The 19,686-nt window shown below is 48.5% G+C and overlaps 1 protein-coding gene across 3 annotated transcripts in view; it reads left to right on the forward strand.

The window, feature by feature from the left end:
* The window catches only part of LOC130402559 (plexin-A1-like), a 172,561-nt gene that overhangs the window by 148,339 nt on the left and 4,536 nt on the right, over positions 1-19,686 (forward strand). For 2 of the 3 annotated variants that reach the window (XM_056606771.1, XM_056606772.1), the window contains exons 19-31: positions 1,054-1,197; positions 2,624-2,858; positions 5,952-6,100; positions 8,453-8,709; positions 11,206-11,272; positions 13,388-13,534; positions 14,366-14,525; positions 14,874-14,977; positions 15,249-15,345; positions 16,361-16,551; positions 18,299-18,468; positions 18,760-18,972; positions 19,429-19,579. In XM_056606771.1, the coding sequence (XP_056462746.1) occupies positions 1,054-1,197; positions 2,624-2,858; positions 5,952-6,100; positions 8,453-8,709; positions 11,206-11,272; positions 13,388-13,534; positions 14,366-14,525; positions 14,874-14,977; positions 15,249-15,345; positions 16,361-16,551; positions 18,299-18,468; positions 18,760-18,972; positions 19,429-19,579 (2,085 nt within the window). The remainder of the gene's footprint in view (positions 1-1,053; positions 1,198-2,623; positions 2,859-5,951; positions 6,101-8,452; positions 8,710-11,205; positions 11,273-13,387; positions 13,535-14,365; positions 14,526-14,873; positions 14,978-15,248; positions 15,346-16,360; positions 16,552-18,298; positions 18,469-18,759; positions 18,973-19,428; positions 19,580-19,686) is intronic. The other variant, XM_056606773.1, reaches the window with a different exon arrangement.

The following is a 19,686-nucleotide window of genomic DNA, read 5'->3' on the forward strand; positions in this document are numbered from 1 at the left end:
GTTTCTCTGCACATACTGTTATCTGTTGACTCATTACTGAAAGGTTCTGAACTGTGATATATTGGAGAGAAAAAAAAACCTTCACAAATAAAAAAGTATTTCTGTAATGGTTCCTCGAAATAAAGAGCATAAACAAAACACAATTCAAAAGTGATTCAGCCCTGACTCCACAGACCTTCATTCACACATCAAATAGGGTGTGAAGAATGAGTTCATAGCCCTGTGTTTACTCTAAGTCATAAAGTGCCTTTGAATACAGAATGCATTTTTCTGTAAAACGCAGAGCAGCCACTCTCATCTTTTTGTAAAATCACTTCTCCCATTGATCTTCAAGCTGTCGAAGAGCGAGGAAGAAAATTACCACGCAATTTCACCGAATAAATAAAGCTCCCTTTTCTTCTGGCCAATCAGGGTGGAGCAAATGGGAGCATCTCTTTCCCCTCCCCACCCACCCCCTTTCCGCCGCTACTCACAAACCGTAACTTTTAAATAAAGATTCCATAATGGAAAGCTTTGATTGCCCCGTTGTGCTCTGGATGGAGTGCCTCAAAAATAAGCAGCTCGCGAACGGCATCCTATTAAATGATTGCAGAGAAATTAGAAGCGTGCCATATTTTGCAAGCAATTAGTTCTTCCTCCCCCGCAAAGCCTTGTGGGTAAAGAGCTGTGGAGGTTGGAGGGAGTTTTCAGTGCTGGGACCGGGGATAGAGAAAATATAGTCTGACATTTGTTATTTATTTGCTGTCTAACACAAAAGATGGAGCGTCTTGTGGCTCTATGAAAGTGCTCCGTGAGACTAGTTTGCCTGACATAAAAAAATCAAAGGTTATTGAGAATGTTAGATATTGCTCTTGTTTTCGCTCCCCCATGTACTCATTCAATCACGGCCGTCACGACCAGCGGCTTTTAGTCGCTTGCCTTCAAGTTCACATTGCAATGTCAAGAACTTATTGTCCACATTTTGTGCAGGCTATTTCTGCACCCTAATTAAGTGTTCCTGCCAGTGTTATTGCAGGCTTAGGTGTTGACGTTTGTCTTGCTTGTTTCTCCCAGGGCCGTAACCTGATCCCAGCAGCGCCGGGCAACAGCAAGCTGAACTACACTGTGTTCATCGGTGAGACCCCCTGTATCCTCACCCTGTCTGAGAGCCAGCTGCTGTGTGAGTGGCCCAACCTGACAGGAGAGCACAAAGTCACCGTGAGTACATCTCATCCTTCTCCTACACCCCAAGAGGCTGTTCACCATGATGTTGTACTTTCACTTTCAGGAGCGCTTCCTCCAAACTCCTTATTCCGTCTCAAAGCTACTTTCAAACAAAATATATTATACGTTATATGCTTCCCGCTGTTCCTAATCCATATGTGTTCTACTTCACGTGGCAATGCCGGATAGATTGCAATATAGGAGTCCCTTTTGGCATTCACATAAAACCAAACATGGCCCCAAAGGCAGAACCCTACATTGCCCCTTGCTCAAAGTAACGTCTTTGTTACCATTAGGGCCTTTGGAAAGGAGATTGAATGGAATTTGAGATTAGAGTTCCCAATAGAGCAGTTCCCCCAGCATTTGGCTGGGAGAGAGAGGTCCTTGCCCGCTATTACCCTCCCTGGCTGGGGCGCTCACAGACCCCAGACAAGGAGAGACAGGATGAGGTACAAAAAAAAAGCAGAGCAGAGCAAATCAAAGCAAAGTCTTTTCAGTCAGGGGAGCTGGAACTGGCTTTAAAGCAAAATCTTTAAAGTTGTACTTAAAAGGGGTGTATGTGTGTGTGTGTGTGTGTGTGTGTGTGTGTGGGTGTGTGTGTGTACACGTTCTGACAGTTCTTAAGGCAGCCTAGGGCGATGTTTGCCACCACCCTCTGACCCTGTTACAAAGAGAACTAGTTAGGGGGAGTTTGGGCTACATTTTCCCCAAGTTGGTTTAGCAAAAAATAGACACGTCACCCTTTTGTAGAATATTATAAATTATATATCTGTAGAAAAACACAGATTCTTACTTCAGCTGGTCAAGTGAGGTGAATTGTACCATGAACGTTTGTAGCTCTTGAATGCTACCACCTCAAACACACACACACACACACACACACACACACACACACACACACACACACACACACACACACACACACACACACACACACACACACACACACACACACACACACAGGCTCAAATCAAAGGGGCAATCAAAACAGTCTTGTGGGTGAATTCATTATCCATGTAGTCATTTACGTGTTATATTTCTGATGGGCTAATCAGGTATCCAGCAGTTCTACTATGTAATAGCTGAAATTGAGGGCCGGACGGCATAGGGCCTGGGCTTGAAACCAAGAACTCCAAGTGGCGGAGTGACGACTCGTTGCATGTTGCCTTCCTGAGATTTTCTGCCATAAAACAACTCATTCGCGCTCGTCAAAGCCTTTGGGGGGCGTTTTAATAGGTGTATTTCTACAGGGTCCCCCCTCTTCCCTTGCCAGGAGTTTACGACTGCTGGCCGTGTTGTCGAAAAACAAACATGAAACAAAAGGGGAAGAGATCCGGAGGGTTGATCCCTCAAGCGCGGGGATATCGGTGCGTGACGCGCAACCGATAAAAACACCTTTGTCCCCTTTCCCTCCCCTCAGGTGCGCGTGGGGGGCTTTGAGTACTCCCCGGGCACATTGCAGATCTACTCGGACAGCCTGCTCACCCTCCCGGCCATCATCGGCATCGGAGGGGGCGGCGGCCTGCTGCTGCTGGTCATCATCGTGGTGCTCATCGCCTACAAGAGGAAGTCCCGCGACGCCGACCGCACCCTCAAGCGCCTGCAGCTGCAGATGGACAACCTGGAGTCCCGAGTGGCGCTGGAGTGCAAAGAAGGTGGGTGTGGTGTGTGGGGTGGTGGGCGTGGTATTGGGGAGGTTGGGGGTGGTCTTGGTTGGGTGGGTGTGGTTTGTGGGGTGGTGGGCGTGGTCATGGGGAGGTTGAGATCCGTTCTTGGTGGGGTGAGGAGATAAAAAACAGCTGATGTTTCAAACTACTCCCTGGCCTTCGTTTTTATGAGTTAATTTGTATTTATATCTAATATTTTGTCTCTCTGATCGTCTACTTTGCTCCATAGCGCGTACACACACACACACACACACACACACACACACACACACACACACACACACACACACACACACACACACACACACACACACACACACACACACACACACACACACACACACACACACACACACACACACATTTATGCATGTGCTACCTCTTGCACTTTCACTCCAGCAACCCATAGTCGTGTGCCAATTCACCCCCTGGTGTGCAGTGGCCATGGTGTGTGTGTATGAATGTGTGTGTCGGGCTGGGTCTTGGTGTGTGTCCAAAGGAGCACTTTTGATCTCAGCCAGAGACCAGATGTTGCCTCTCTGGCCCATGAGAGAGAGAGACGACTGGCTGGTCTCTCTACCATCCACAGTGAGATGGAGAGAAGGCCGGTAGGGGGGGGGGGGGGGGGGATGGAAATAGGTTAGATGGATAGAAAGTGGAGCTGGGCATGGGGGCAGATGAAGAAGTAGAAAGGGTGGAGGATCCCTGCCCCTGTGACGGGTTTGGCAGCAACCGTAGGGCGAGACGGAGAGAGGGAGCCACAGAGAGAGCGAGCGATAGAGAGACATGGGTTTATTACCATATATTAATTTGGCAGAAGGCAGCACACATCCAGCAGGAGTCAACTGATGCTGGTGCTTGTTTGTTTGGCGCGCACGAGAAAGAGACAGATGGAGGGGGGGAGAGAGACAGAGACAGAGAAATGAGAGAGAGAGAGAATACTGACAAATTCTATTCATGTCATCTTGAATGAAGATTTAGTTTTATTACGAATACATTTACATTAGTATTAGTAGTTAATATCATTATCAGAGCTAATACATTGTCCACACACAACTTGTGTAGTGCCTTTACTATGGAATGTGATATATTCCATATATCCCACTATTCAAGTGGGGGGGGGGGGGGAAAGAGAGGGAGAGAGGGAGAGAGAGAGAGAGAGATGGATTGAGAGTGGTACAGAAGAAAGATGGTGAGGGAGGTAAAGCGAGAGAGTAGGAGGCACATAAAGTTAACAGATAAACTGGAATGCTTGGACCGGGGACGGATAGACGGCCGGGTGAGATTGAGCGAGGGGAAGGAGTATCGATCGGCAGATGGGTGCAGGCCGACGGCCCTGCAGGTGACCCCGCAGTGCAGTGCAGTGCAGTGTTCTTGTTTTTCTGCGTTCGTTTACCAAGCAGGGAACGTCAGGGACCTCAAAGCCATAGCCACAACAGTTCAAAATAAAGCCTATATAGCACTGCTCCTCCAACGGTCGTCGTGACTCAGGAACACCAACGCAACAGCGTCGGCCGTATCGTACCTCTCGCCAGAACAGAAGCGGCGTGATGGAGCTGGGGAACAGAGGGAGCAGCCTCTATCTTCAGGAGGGAGTGAGAGAGAGAGAGAGAGAGAGAGAGAGAGAGAGAGGGGGAGAGAGAGAGGGAGAGAGAGAGAGGGGTTGTGGCGGCGACCAGAGGGAGACTGATTAAAGGGAGGGACACGGAGAGATGGATGCTGGGAGAGAGGAGGAGAGCGGGCTCCGGGTGACAGAGGGGTGACCTCTGATGCGTCACTTTGAGGGAGGGAGATAGGGAGAGAGAGCGAGGGGGAACGGGGGTGACAGCAGCCATCTGTTAGTCTGGGCTCCGGTTCGGGGTTTGTTTGGGTGTGGATCCGCGCGTTGGTGTGTTCTGGATGACACCACATACAGACATATAAACATTGCACATGCACGCGCATACACGTGCACACACACACTCACTCACGCACTACGTATGACCTGACACCATGTATCTAATGTTTTGAAAAATATGTACAGTATAAAGGCATTTCACTATTTCTAAATCTTAAATTAGATAGGTACTACCAGTACACTAAAGGTATGAGGTTAGGAACGGTCAAGCACATACACTGGTGGAATGGTGTTTTTCTCTGAGAATATATACACATGCTTTGACTTCACAAGCAGTTGTGTACCCGTTTCTCTTTCCGCACTAATGTTCGGAAAGTTCACCCAAGCCACTGCCTGCCATTCTCACCTTGAAATGTCACCTCGGAAATACCAAGGCTATTTTGGGCTCTTCTTCACTAAACAGCGGACACACACTGTGGCGCTCGATGACTATTCATTGTCTCCCCACAGAGGTTACTTTCACCAAGAGCTGCACTTCAAATCCCAATCATTCGGGTGTTCAGTATACCGTCAGGAAATAGAACTGTTGACCCCAGACGACCACGTTACATCGCGGGTCAGGAGAGTGTAGTGGGCGGTTTGACTCCAAGCCGTAAGGCACTGGCTTTGATCCTCCATTGCCCAAGTCAACTCGTAGCCACTTCCTTCTCCTCTAGAGTCATGTCTCTGTGAGTCAGACGTTGGATACATTTGGCAACTTTGGAGTCGCCCAAAAAGCTAACTAGTAGATAGTTAGTCTCACAATTCAGACTACACAGGTTAATATCTAAAGTCTGATGGCAGACAACCTAAAGTCTGGGTGAACAAGTTGCTTCACTTCCCTTTACATTTGCTTGCACCAATTATCTTGCTGGAGGGGCTGGGATCTTTAAATGCACACAAACCAGGCCAACAATGGTAAACGGTAAAACAATAAGTGTTAAATTAACACGATGTATGCTGGCCATTATAGAAATGCACTTAAAACTTCACCCCCTCCTGCAAAACACTTCTTCGGGGTAACGTACCTCCTTAACGAAACAGGAAATAAAAGTTGTATCTTTTGCCCCTTCATTTTTTGGTCTCCCTGCAGAAGTTTTAATATAACATAGTTATAAGAGTCCGGCAAAGGACTAACAAGTAAACAGCGTGTAAACAACAGGATCAAGCTCACGTGTTGAGCTGGGGCTCCTCACCCTCCACAGCCTTTGCTGAGCTGCAGACGGACATCCACGAGCTCACCCAGGAGCTGGACGGCGCCGGCATCCCCTTCCTGGACTACCGCACCTACGCCATGAGGGTCCTGTTCCCGGGCATCGAGGACCACCCCGTGCTCAAGGAGATGGAGGTACTGGTCAGTAGAGCCCTATGCTTATTAAGTCCACATTAAGTTCACACACACACACACACACACACACACACACACATATATACAGGCAAGCACCCACACATTCAGACTGCACCACACTCACACATGCAGGAACGTAGGCATGCCGACACACACGCCCACATACACACACTCCCACATGCAGAGTCACGCATTCGCGTGCGCGCGCACACATACACGCATATATACATGCAGAGACTTGCAGACACACACACACACACACACACACACACACACACACACACACACACACACACACACACACACACACACACACACACACAAATGATATTCAGTCAGATGGAAGAGCTTTGTTTTCTTTGGCAGAATTTTCTTTTGTTAGGAAATTATCAATTGAGCAAAAACTTTTTACAACTTTCAGCTCTTGCTAATTATGCTTATCTGCACAATAATCGACATATTCGATTTAGATTGAGACAGTGAATGTTGCTTAAAATGTAAGAAGGTCTGTCAGTGTTAAAGACTTCCCAAAGACCTGAGGGGTGGTGACTTTCTCTTAGTTTTAGCTTCTGTCTCCTTCTTTAAGTTCAGTTTGCAATAAGTTAGCCCTGGGATAACCTGCGGGCTACCAGACAACTTTGAGCCTTGAAGGCTGCTGTAAGCTGTAAATTCAGTGCAAGGACCCAGACCTTGGAGGAAGGGAGTGAGCGCTAATGAGCTCGGGGTCGTACGGAAAGCTACTTGGCTCCGGCGGTGATAGTTGTGGAGGCAGGTGAGCGTGGTTACGCGGCGCTGCAGAGCATGGCCCGCTAAGCTAACAGTGAACTGAACTGATGGATCGAAGCCTTGATGGAACAAAGTGTCCAAAGGGCTATAAGGAGAAAAGGGAAAAGATCTAAAGCCCATGTTTCATGGGCTCTGCGGATAATGCGCTTTTCCATTCTCGACTCATTTCTCAGGAGGGAACCCTCAATTACCTCCGTGGAAGTTGTGTCGCCGAGGCATTGTAATGCATTGACACCGATACGTACACTTTCATTATTCGGGCGCCGTACGCCACATACATCACACCCTAATGCACAAGTGTTGATACCCAGGTGACGTCCTGTGTTTGTGTGTGTGAATGGCGTTGTGCTGACGCTGTAAAGGCAGGGTGCTGAGACATATCTACCAGTGCTATCAACTGTATTCCTGCGGGATGGCCCCGGCGCTACATTGGATTTTCATTTGTATGGTCCAGGCAATCACAGGCCACAGTGGTGCACTAGCGGGCGGATCAATTTCTTATTACAGCATGAAGCTCCCCACTTTAAAGCACCACCGCCACAAAACTCTCTCCCTCCCTCTCCTTCTTCTTACCTATATACCTCTGGCCCACGCAAGCTGGCTCTCTCTCTAGCTCTCGCTCTCTCTCTCTTTCCCCTCCCTACAGGTTAACCTATGCCTCTCTCTCAACTTCTTCCCCATTGCATTAGTGTAAGAAGTTCTGGGCGATAGAGTTGGGTGAACATGTACAGGAGGTGCAGAGATGGGAGTGATTTAGTAAAGGCACACAGAGGAGGGAGGAAGGGAAAGATGGAGCAGAAAAGGAAGAAAGAAATGATCAGAGGTGGATCTTTTCAAAACCCGTTGGCCACTGCTCTGGCTCCCTTTGTTCCTGTGCATTGCAAAACAGTGAAGTACAGGGATGGGCCTCCTGTTATAAAGCGCGCTCATTCCCTCTGCCATCCTGCAGGACTCATTCATTATTCTCTGTGGATGCATCAAAAGGGCTGTAAAATAACTTCTTCCTCCCTCTCTCTCTCTCTCTCTCTGCTTTTTCTCTCGGCCTCTCTTATCTCGCGCCTCTGTATCTCTTCCCTCACTCTGTTTCTTATCTCACTCTCATCCCTATCCCACTCTTTCTTTCCTTTTCCTCTTTCCCTCTCACCCTTATGCTCATCTCCCTCAATCTCTCTTCTCTATTTACCTTCTCTCCTCTACCCCCTTCCTCCCAACACCCCCCTTCTCTCTCTCTATCTACTCATTCTTCTCCCACTCTTCTCTCTCTCCTGTATCTGTCCCGTTCTCTCTCTCTCTCTCTCTCTCTCTCTCTCTCTCTCTCTGTCTCTGTCTGTCTGTCTGTCTGTCTGTCTGTCTGTCTGTCTGTCTGTCTGTCTGTCTGTCTGTCTGTCTGTCTGTCTGTCTGTCTGTCTGTCTGTCTGTCTCTCGCTCTGTCTCTCTGTCTCTCTGTCTCTCTGTCTCTCTCTCTCTCTCTCTCTGTCTCTGTCTCTCTCTCTCTCTGTCTCTGTCTCTCTCTCTCTCTGTCTCTCTCTCTCTCTCTCTCTCTCTCTCTCTCTCTCTCCTCAACCCACCCAGGTGCAGGCCAACGTGGAGAAGGCCCTGACGCTGTTCGGCCAGCTGCTCACCAAAAAGCACTTCCTGCTCACCTTCATCCGCACGCTGGAGGCCCAGCGCTCCTTCTCCATGCGCGACCGCGGCAACGTGGCCTCGCTCATCATGACGGCGCTGCAGGGCGAGATGGAGTACGCCACCGGCGTGCTCAAGCAGCTGCTGTCCGACCTCATTGACAAGAACCTGGAGAGCAAGAACCACCCCAAGCTGCTGCTGCGGAGGTAAGGAACCGGACCCCCCCCCGGGGGGAGCCCCCCTCCTGCAGTCAGTGGCAAGCGTTTCTATAGGTCTCCGTAAAGCCAACACGTCACACTCGTGCAGAGTGTTCCGGGTCAATAGTGCTTGTGAGGACATCACCTCCATCTCTTACACTGTTGTCCAGCTCATTGTCTATTATAGTCCTGTTGGAGTGGGAATGTAGCTTCTCTCTCGGTCTGTCTGTCTCCGTCTCTCTCTCACTCTCTCTCTCTCTATCCCCACCTGTCTGTCTGTCTGTCTGTCTGTCTGTCTGTCTGTCTGTCTCTCTGTCTCTCTGTCTCTCTGTCTCTCTGTCTCTCTCTCTCTCTGTCTCTCTCTCTCTCTCTCTCTCTCTCCTCCCTCCGTAACCTTCTATCTCTCTCTTCACCCTGTCCCTGTCAGAGAGGATTACACCCCTGAGCAAACACACTCCCTGCAGAGCTAGTCAGACTGCAGAGACCTCTCCCGTGCTTGCTTGTGTGCACACACACACATTCACAGACATGCACACACACACGCATAGACACACTCACACACGCACAGACACATAAAGACACTCACCCACAAATATATAAAAACATACCCACAAACGAGCAGGTAAAGAGGAAAAGGGAGAAAGGTTAGGCATTGACGATGGGAGGGTGTGATTGGCCGGAGGGGAAGCCGTAAATATCAGGTGGAAGGGAACAGCGGGGGTGGGGCAGGGGCGGGTGGAAGGGATGACTGACAGGAAGAGGAAGAGAACAAAGCATCCAGGGGGGGGGTATGACCGGGATGAAGATGGACAGAGAGTGAGAGAGAGGGGAGAAAATGATAAGAAATGGCAGCATGAAGGTTGAGGTTGCAGAAAAGACTTACGGCAATTTATTTAGCAAGAATAACAAATGAACAATGTTGTTCTATTGGGCTATATTTACACTATCCAGTCTATGCAAGGCATTGGATGGATGTTATGAATAAATGTTTATGATGAATACATTTCCAGATGGCATAATATATGCTGTTAAAGAAATGCCCTGGGGCTTCCACTCTTCAACTTTTCTATTCCTGAGTTGTAACTGTCGATGGTATCCAAAACCCTAACCTCGGAAGTTCGAAGCTAACAATTCCGAGCTCTCCCTCGGAAGCTTCTGGATCGTATTGACAGGAAGCAGCGTTGCCCTCTAGCATGTTCCGTTCAGGTGCGTCAACCTACTCCATTTTGTTCTGCTGACCGTTCCCCGGCTGCCTCTTCTCCACCTGCTTCTCGCCGCCAGTTGTGCTCAAAGCAAACGGAGAGAAAAATAAAATAAAGGATCACAATTGACGCTTCATAGTCTGAGAGCAAACCATGGAGAGAGCAACCTGTTAGACCTCATGGGGGGCTCGTCTTACACAAACCCTGAATCTTAACCGTTGCTCTACTTCCCTCCTCTCTTCTTCTCTTCTTCTTCGCCTCTTCCCATGTATTTTAGTGTATCTCTTCTCCATTCCTGCCTCATCAAAAAAACATTTGCGTGCACAGTGAACTAGAAAATACCCCTGTCCCAAAAGATTGAGAGGGAGGGAGGGAGGGAGACGAAATATAAAAAGGTCACGCATACAAGAAGGCATGCTGGGGAACGTGGCACAAAGGAAAAGCCTAGTTAGTCAACCAAGTAACTGATCGCCAAACTTACCGGAAACCTCCATTGTTTTACTCCGTTAGTATAGGAGAAAATGGCTTTCTCTCTCAATCCATATCCATCCATCCATCCATCTCTCTCTTATGCTCTGGTAGATGAATCATACATGTGAAACGTTGACTGAGTATAATATTACAAATATTAAAATAAACGCTCTGACTGCAATCGCCGACTGCAACCCGCCATTAAAAACCCTGGCAATGATCTTTCATATAGCTGTTGAACTAATTAGATCCAATGAGTTAATTACAATGGCTGTTAATTGCTGTGCTTTATTTGTATGCCGTGCGCGTGCATGTGTGCACGTGTTCACGTGTGCGTGCGTGTGCACGTGTGTGTGTGTTGGCGGCTGCGCAGGTCTTGAGGTTCCCCTCATTACGTGCCAGGTTTGTGATTAACAAGGGAAGTTGGTGTATTATACTAATTGCTGTTGTTGTTTTTTTTTTCTCTGCTGTATTTTTTCTTTAATGAAGACGGGTGGGATCGGTTAGGGGGAAAATTAAATTGGTATTGGGGGGGGGGGGGGGGGAATGAGGTTTGTTATACCACGCTAATTGTTTGTGTGTGATGTAGGAGGAAAGCCTCCGTTATGTTTGAACTCAAGCGACACACACAAAGACAGATCAGTGTAGGGATGGGGCCGTAGTGTTTGTCTCTTTTGAAGTACGTATGAAAAAACGATTGCTGGTGAAAATATAAATATATGTCTACAGGTTGAAACCGAGGGCATGCTACTGCTACTGTTGGGATGGAGCAAGCACATTTGGACTCACTCTTATTCACCTCTGTCGACCTCCCTCTCACTCTCCCTCCCAGGACCGAGTCTGTTGCTGAAAAGATGCTCACGAACTGGTTCACCTTCCTGCTTTACAAGTTCCTCAAGGTAAGAGCGTCCTCACTGGATGTACTTTCTGCGTACGTGTGTATCTGTGTGTGTGTATGTGCTAAAGCTTAACTTCCCACTGATACTGTGAAAGTAGGAAAACCTTCACAGTGCTCCCGCTTATTTCACTCTTTTAAAAAACATTCAGGCTGCATATCTCTCTTCGTCTCTCCCTCTTTCGCACTTCTCTCTTTCTCGCTCTCTCTATCTCTCTCGTCTCTCTCGCTCTCTCTCTTCTCTCTGCCCTCTGTGTCTGTTTGGAAATGGATGGGGGATAGAATGAGTGTGGTTCGCGCCATGGTGAGAATCTCGCCACACAGCCTGTTGGTGATGGTGGAGCTAACCAGCCTAGGAGCCACACACACCACGGTGGTCCTGCATCAGCCAAGAACAGACCTTGGGCTGGACCGTCCACCAACCAGGCGGCCTGGGGGAGGGCACACGCACACAATCTGTGTCGCTGTGTGCGCACGAAGCCTGCATGTAAACGTGCAAGGCCCCCCTGCTGGCATTTGAGATTATGCAGTCTACTCGGTGTGACTGACCAATCAGAAGCAATCACTGGCCCGCATGCACAATTATAAATGCACCGTGCATAGTGATATGTGGTGGAGCGAGTGAAATGTAATAAAACATATTGAATTAAGCACAGAAAGGAAATACATTACACTACATAAGAGAAATATGGTGACATGTATACAGGGATAATTACTTTATTCTAATTTGAAAAAGTATGTTGTCGATGTTGTATAAGTACAGGGAAGATGTAGACGGTGAGTAGTTGCAGCATATCCATAAATAGTTAGAGAATTATGAGTTGTGGGAGTTAGGTGTGGTGTGTAATATTTAGAAGAGGAAAGCAAAGAATGGTGTGAAAGACAAGGAGAAGGAAAGGGAGAGAAGGAATTGAGAGGACTACCCACAGTCAGCAGATATGTATGTGGTTCATAATTAACAAACCCCACCATCTACTCCGCCCGATTCTCTGAGTGACACAGGCGATGACTTGGCTGATCTGATTCTGTGATAAATCAACAGTCAAGTCTGCCTTACTCAGCGTTTTGTAACACCTGTTTCAACAGACGCCTGCACAACCAGAGAAAGTGAATTAAAAGTGCCAACGTTGTGCCCGTGGAAATGGATATCGTAGAAATAAAATGTGTGCAGCAAAAAAATGAGAGAAGTCAGATTGTCCTGAAAATAGCCCATTGACTCCGCTGTGTTGGTTGGAGAATAATCCTTTGGCCTGCTGCTCTTATCCGGAGACCCAGGAGTATGAACCCCCTAGTTAATGAAACAGGGAAATGGCTCGGAAGAAACGCAGACGGCGCGGAGACTCAGCCCAGACGCTACTTGGTCAGCAATCAGTACGAGGGCAGAGGGGGAAAGGGAGAGAGGGGGAGAGGGAGAAGGAGGCAGGGAGCAGGGGAACGAGAGGCCCAGAGCCCCAGTGCTCGTTGCCCGGCTGACACGTCTCACACACCAAAGTGCTTCTCCAAGCGTATTCTCACTCCTCTGTCATTAACCTTCTATTAACTCCTCCATCAACTAACACTCACTCAACTCGGCCTCACTCAGGTCCTCCACGTATCTCCTTCTCCTCTCCCACTTTCTAATTGTCCCTATTTTTTGGTTTCCTTCTCTTTCACGCAAACCATGCACCCTAAAAGACAAAGACATCCTACACTGTGTGTGTAGGATGAGGTCAAGGCCTCGTCACTTAGTGTGAGAGTTTGGAAGAACGTTGGAAGTGCAGAGAGCAGCATTCAACAAATATACTATATCTTCCTGTGTCTATCTCTCTCTCTAACCTGTGTGTATCTGTCTGTCTATCCGTGTCTATCTCTCTCTCTAACCTGTGTGTATCTCTGTCTATCTTTCTGTGTCTATCTCTCTCTCTAACCTGTGTGTATCTGTCTGTCTATCCGTGTCTATCTCTCTCTCTAACCTGTGTGTATCTGTCTGTCTATCCGTGTCTATCTCTCTCTCTAACCTGTGTGTATCTCTGTCTATCTTTCTGTGTCTATCTCTCTCTCTAACCTGTGTGTATCTGTCTGTCTATCCGTGTCTATCTCTCTCCCTAACCTGTGTGTATCTCTGTCTCTCTCCCGTCAGGAGTGTGCTGGGGAGCCCCTCTTCATGCTGTACTGTGCCATGAAGCAGCAGATGGAGAAGGGTCCCATCGACGCCATCACAGGCGAGGCCCGCTACTCGCTCAGCGAGGACAAGCTCATCAGACAGCAGATTGACTACAAGACCCTGGTCAGTACTGAAGCGCTACACCCACACGCTACAAATAATCACCTTATCGATGAATGGAGTGTTTTAGTGATGCGGTAATGGGGGGGGTGAGAGGCGTGTTACAGGAGGTGCTGTCGTTCGTAGTAGTAGAATTCGCAGAGCGAGGGTGGATATACTTGGTATACTTGCTTAAAACAGCAAGTCATTAAATAGCAAGAAAAAAAAAATCATTGGCAAGATTTAGTGTACCGCTTCTTTAGGTGGTATGACTTCAACATCAAGGCCTTTTTTATTTATATCGATGAAGTCCAGGTCGTTTTTATGAACGGGCTTCTTGGCGAGAAGAAGTCTTCTTCTTCTTCTTCTTCTTCTTCTTCTTCTTCTTCTTCTTATTCTTCGTCTTCTTCTTCTTCTTCATTCCGACGAAAGATTCAATAATGAAGGAGATGGTTGTGTGTTCATCACATGAAAGACCAGCCGGTGCATTGATTAATTATCCTTCATTCAATCCAAGATAAATAAGTTCAACAATCCAGAAACGGAATAATTCAACGCTTTTAAATGGGACATTTAATAAAACAGTTTATTGAATAAAAGAACAACCTAATGGGTTAATAAATTATTTAAATACGCAAAGGGCTCAAATTATGAATCAATTATTTGCTCCTTCAGGACACCAGATCTGCCACATTGATCCGTTTAAGACCATGTGACGCCTAGATGGTCACAGGCCTTACATATTTGACCCGACAGTTCACGATGATCTGGGAGGGCGGAGCCTATTCTCGCTTATTTTCCTATGGAACCAATCATGAACCATCCTCTCCTTATTACCCACCCCACCCCCTTCAGACACTGCACTGCGTGAACCCGGAGAACGAGAATGCGACAGAGGTGACGGTGAAGTGTCTGAACTGCGACACGGTGACGCAGGTGAAAGAGAAGCTTCTGGACGCCGTGTACAAGGGAACACCCTACTCCCAGAGGCCCAAGGCCGCAGACATGGACCTGGGTATGCACTGGAACACACACACACACACACAGGTAGACACACAAACCGTACTCCCAGAGGCCCAAGGCCGCAGACATGGACCTGGGTATGCACTGGAACACACACACATACATACACATGCATACACACAAACACACACAATGTACTCACCGGAGACCCAAGGCCTCATACATGGACCCACATACAGAACATTCATATGGAAATTACACACGCAATGTCGAATTGAGACATACAGACAACGCAGAACACACATGTACAATGCACACACATGTACAATACACACGCGTACAATACTCAACCTTCACAACTGACGTGTCTGTGTGTGCGTGTGTCTGTTCCGACCACCAGAATGGCGGCAGGGCAGGATGGCCCGGATCATCCTGCAGGACGAGGACGTGACCACCAAGATCGACAACGACTGGAAGAGACTCAACAACCTGGTGCACTACCAGGTAAACACCAGTGCCAACCCCCTCTCCCCTCACTGTAGCAACATTGGTACCTAGCTTTGCTTGCTTTTGTTAATCCCCCCCCCCCCCCAAAAAAAAAAGCTCCCTTGAAAATGTAAGTCTAACACGTACAGATTGAAGAAAAACCTGTCTAGATGCGAGTGCGTTGGCGACCAACTTCAGATCCCTCCATTTTGTGACGTAGCGTGTCTGTGGTGAAGAGCCTTCTGCGGTGTGTCACGGCTGCTTCAACTTCCCAAACTTTCCCTCTCAGGTGACGGATGGATCAGTGATCGCTTTGGTGCCCAAGCAGAACTCTGCGTACAACATTTCCAACTCCTCCACATTCACCAAGTCCCTCAGCCGATACGGTAAGAGAGGTTGTGTGTCTGTGTGTGTGTGTGTCTGTGTGTTTGGGGGGTTATTTTTATGTAAGTACGTACGTATGTATGGTGGTGTGAACGATGCATTTGTTTGTTTCATGTTCAAGCCTTACTTTTCCTCTCTACATCCAAAAATACTCTCTCTCGCTATCTCTCTCTCGCTCTCAAAGCTATCTCCTCTCTCTTCATCTCCGGCTCTGTCTCTCCGGCTGTCAATCACCTCTGTTTCTCCGCTCAATCCCCCGGTTTCATATCGTATCTCCACCTTCGTCTTCACCTTCCGCTCGTCTCCTGCTTCTCCGCCTCTTTTTTAACCATCTCACAGAGCTCCCTCCAATATAATGTTGACCCCTATTACTGGTCCTCACACACGCACACGCACGTACAAACGAGCACCGCAAGGTCTCGGCACTGCTTTCCTGACATTCTCAACCTCTCAATCCCTCCACACTTATACGCGGAGATGACGAACGTTCGTACACGAAGCCCCCCTGCTCCGCCACACAAAATGAGGGTATCACTGTCTGACATGAAACGTGTGTGTGGGAGTGGGGGGGATTGGAGGTAGCGGAGTGACAGAAGCCGATTTAATAAGAGATGGAAGAGTGACGCTGGAGTGGACAAAGCCCCCACTCTGAATCCAAGGCAAAAAGTATTTTAGAAATGAAACTTTTCCGGGGGAGGACAGAATAGAATCGGATGCAGCATATGGAGTTTGTATTTTGGTGAACTAACAAGCTATTTATTTGAGGGTGATGTGCATGATGTTATTTGCAATTTGTCGTGCTTTTCAAAAACTGCTAAGCTACCAGCTAGTCCTCCCACGTACAATTAACCTAGTCATATCAGTCAGACGCATTTCTGTCAATAGAACATCTTCACTCGCACAAAAACAATCTCAAACTCCCGACACACAACACACACCTAACCATCAAATACAACCCACTGAACCTGTCCTCTTCGTCCTCCCTTCCTCCTCCTCCTCCTCCTCCTCCCTGAGCAGAGAGCATGCTGCGCACGGCTAGCAGCCCCGACAGCCTGCGCTCTCGCACCCCAATGATCACCCCCGACCTGGAGAGCGGCACCAAGCTGTGGCACCTGGTGAAGAACCACGACCACTCGGACCAGAGGGAGGGCGACCGCGGCAGCAAGATGGTGTCCGAGATCTACCTCACCCGGTTGCTGGCCACCAAGGTAAGGAGGTTCACTTTAAAGGATCAGTTATGGTTCAACGTCGACGCAACGCAATGACCATGAAGACGCCCCGTCGCAGTCGTGAACCTGCGACGGGTTTCAGTGAGCGGACCAATCGCAGCCTTTGCTGCGATTTACAATCTTTGGGAGGCGCCCGTCAGGCCCTTGCGGTGGACGCCAGGAGGGTCCGCAAGGAGGGTCCGCAAGGAGGGTCCTGACGGTCCGCAAGGACGTAAAGGGTCCGTAAACTCCCTCGCGTTACGTCGACGTGGAACCATGACGAGGACTTTAGACTCACTTCACACCCAACGCTCACGTGCGAGGGGAAGCCGTCGGGCAGATGGACGTCCAGTCACTCACATGCCCTGCACTGCTCTGGTGTTTATCCCACTTCTTACCGACATCTACTCCCTCGCAGTGACCTTTGGTAGGGTTTGGTCGCCTCGAAGCTCATTAACATTTTTCATAACCTTTTACTCAAAAGTCTGCACACAAACAACACCCATACACAAACAACAAGCAAACACACACTCACACACACATGCACATAGCACACCGATACCACACACACACACATACACACACATGCATGCACAGCGATTGAGATTGCGCGTCTTAATTAGCGGGCTGACCTTTGGCTATTGAGTTGTTTGGTTAGTGCTCCACTCCAAAGCCCCTCTCTCTCTGTGGCCTCGGGGCTTGTGGAGCCGGGTCTTTACCCTAAAAGCACAGCCGTCCACTACATGCCCAATCCCCTGCTGTTGGATTTGTGCGTGCGGGTTTTCAAAAAGCAAGTCTGTGTGTGCGTTTGTGTCTCCTAGTAGGGTTTGTGTGTAGATTATATCGTGAAAGGTTATGGGGTCTTAGGGCGATGTGGGTATTGATGGTTTTTGGGGAGTAACTAACGCGGGTCAATGCGAGTGTCATCATTGACTGAGTCAGTCTGCATAGGTCAAACTGTTTACACCGACACCCACGGAAACGTTAGCCACGGAGAGCCGGCGCTGACATAATACATGTCACCACACACACACATGCATGCACACACAAACGTGAGAGTGTTAAATCATCTTGGCTTGCTTTTCTACTCTGTAAACACAGTGCAGTCTTTGGCTGAACTCTTTGCTAGGAAGCATTCATTACGAGACATCAGCCGGTGGTAGACCATTACAGTTAGGACAGAGTGTGCGAGCCGAGGGAACATCTTAATGGCAGCCATAACTTCTAATGGTTCAACCCATAATCCCCCCCATGCCAACTCTATGGGTAATTGCGTTAAATATAAAATCAGACGCAGGCGTTATGAAACAGCCACTCCTTTTTTTGGTAATTGCGCTTGCCAATGAAATGAATATGCTGAGAGGCGCACGGCTCATTTGGGTTCGGTGCCAGAATAGCTGTCAAACCGGCTGGCTGGCCACAACGCAACACATCGTCCTTCAGCCACCAGTGGAAATATGAGCCTTCGAGAGACGAAGAGATGTTCTGGCTTAATCCCAGAATAGGAATGCAGGTGTCACAGCAGAAGTATGGACTTATAGTAATGAGACTTAAAAAGAGATACGCATACAAAGGACCCATATCTATGTACACAATGCGTAGTAGTCACACAATTTATGTGCAGAATGCAAGCAAGACATTTCTCTCAAGTGTTGGAAAAGTGAATCCATTGTAGCTGATGCTGAAGGCCAGCACTAAGCCGGAATCCCTCACCTCCCCTCACCCCGCTCTACTCTTTCCCCTGCAGGGCACGCTCCAGAAGTTTGTGGACGACCTGTTTGAGACCATCTTCAGCACGGCCCACCGGGGCAGCGCTCTGCCGCTGGCCATCAAGTACATGTTTGACTTCCTGGACGAGCAGGCGGACAAGCACTCCATCTCTGACTCCGACGTACGGCACACCTGGAAGAGCAACTGGTGAGTCCGCCTGCACCTGTGAAAGAGTGTGTGTGCGATTGTGAGATCATTTGTATGTGTGTGTGCCTGTGTATGTCTTCCTGGTTTAACGAGTCACAGGCCCAAGACATAAGCACGTCCTCAGTAGAATATTACCATTGTAAGATTAGCGTTAGCAGTGAAGCAAAATCTCTCTCGCTTCACTGCTCACGCTACATCATGCTACATTGCACAAGCTTCGTCAGATATTTATTTAACCGCTGTCTCTCTCTGTCTCTCTCTGTCTCTCTTTCGCTCTCTCTCGCTCCCTAGTCTTCCTCTGAGGTTCTGGGTGAACGTGATCAAGAACCCCCAGTTTGTGTTTGACATCCACAAGAACAGTATCACAGACGCGTGCCTGTCCGTGGTGGCCCAGACCTTCATGGATTCGTGCTCCACATCAGAGCACAAATTGGGCAAGGACTCTCCTTCCAACAAGCTGCTCTACGCTAAAGACATCCCGAACTACAAGAACTGGGTAGAAAGGTATGTTGTCGATTCCAGCTCTCTCTCTCTCTCTCTCTCGCTCGCTCGCTCGCTCGCTCGCTCGCTCCTGGATTTACTGTTGTTGTGGGTTTGTCGACCCATATGTTTGAGGGATTTGTATGCTGTTCCTGTGCTAGGGAGGTTGATGTTACAGCTGTAGGCCGATTATTGAGGATTTCACACCTTATCTCTCCTCCAACGTTTGCTGGTCCTTCATATTTATGCTTGCTGTTATTTTGTTACGCACCTATCTTGTGTTTTGGTTTGTCCATACTAAACGATGCCCATTGCACCCTCCCCACCTCTTTCTGTCCTCCCTCATTTCTTCTTTCCTCCCCTATCTCTTCCCCCTTCTTCCGTTCTTACATCTACCCTCCCCTCCCTTCAATCCATCATCCCCGTCCTATCATTCCTCCTTTCTTTAACCTCACGCTTCTCTCCCCCCCCCTCCCACAGATACTACTCAGACATCTCCAGGATGTCTGCGATCAGCGACCAGGACATGAGTGCCTACCTGGCGGAGCAGTCGCGCCTGCACCTCAGCCAGTTCAACAGCATGTCCGCCCTGCACGAGATCTACTCCTACATCGTCAAGTACAAGGACGAGGTGAGAGGACACTCACCCTGTCTTTTGCTCCAAATCCTCTGGTTCTAGCATGCTATTATATTAAGATCAGCTTTGCGCACCTTTGCTTATATCTCCTTCATGCGTAT

The sequence above is a fragment of the Gadus chalcogrammus genome, chromosome 13, assembly GCF_026213295.1.
Source record: "Gadus chalcogrammus isolate NIFS_2021 chromosome 13, NIFS_Gcha_1.0, whole genome shotgun sequence".
Taxonomy (NCBI): domain Eukaryota; kingdom Metazoa; phylum Chordata; class Actinopteri; order Gadiformes; family Gadidae; genus Gadus; species Gadus chalcogrammus.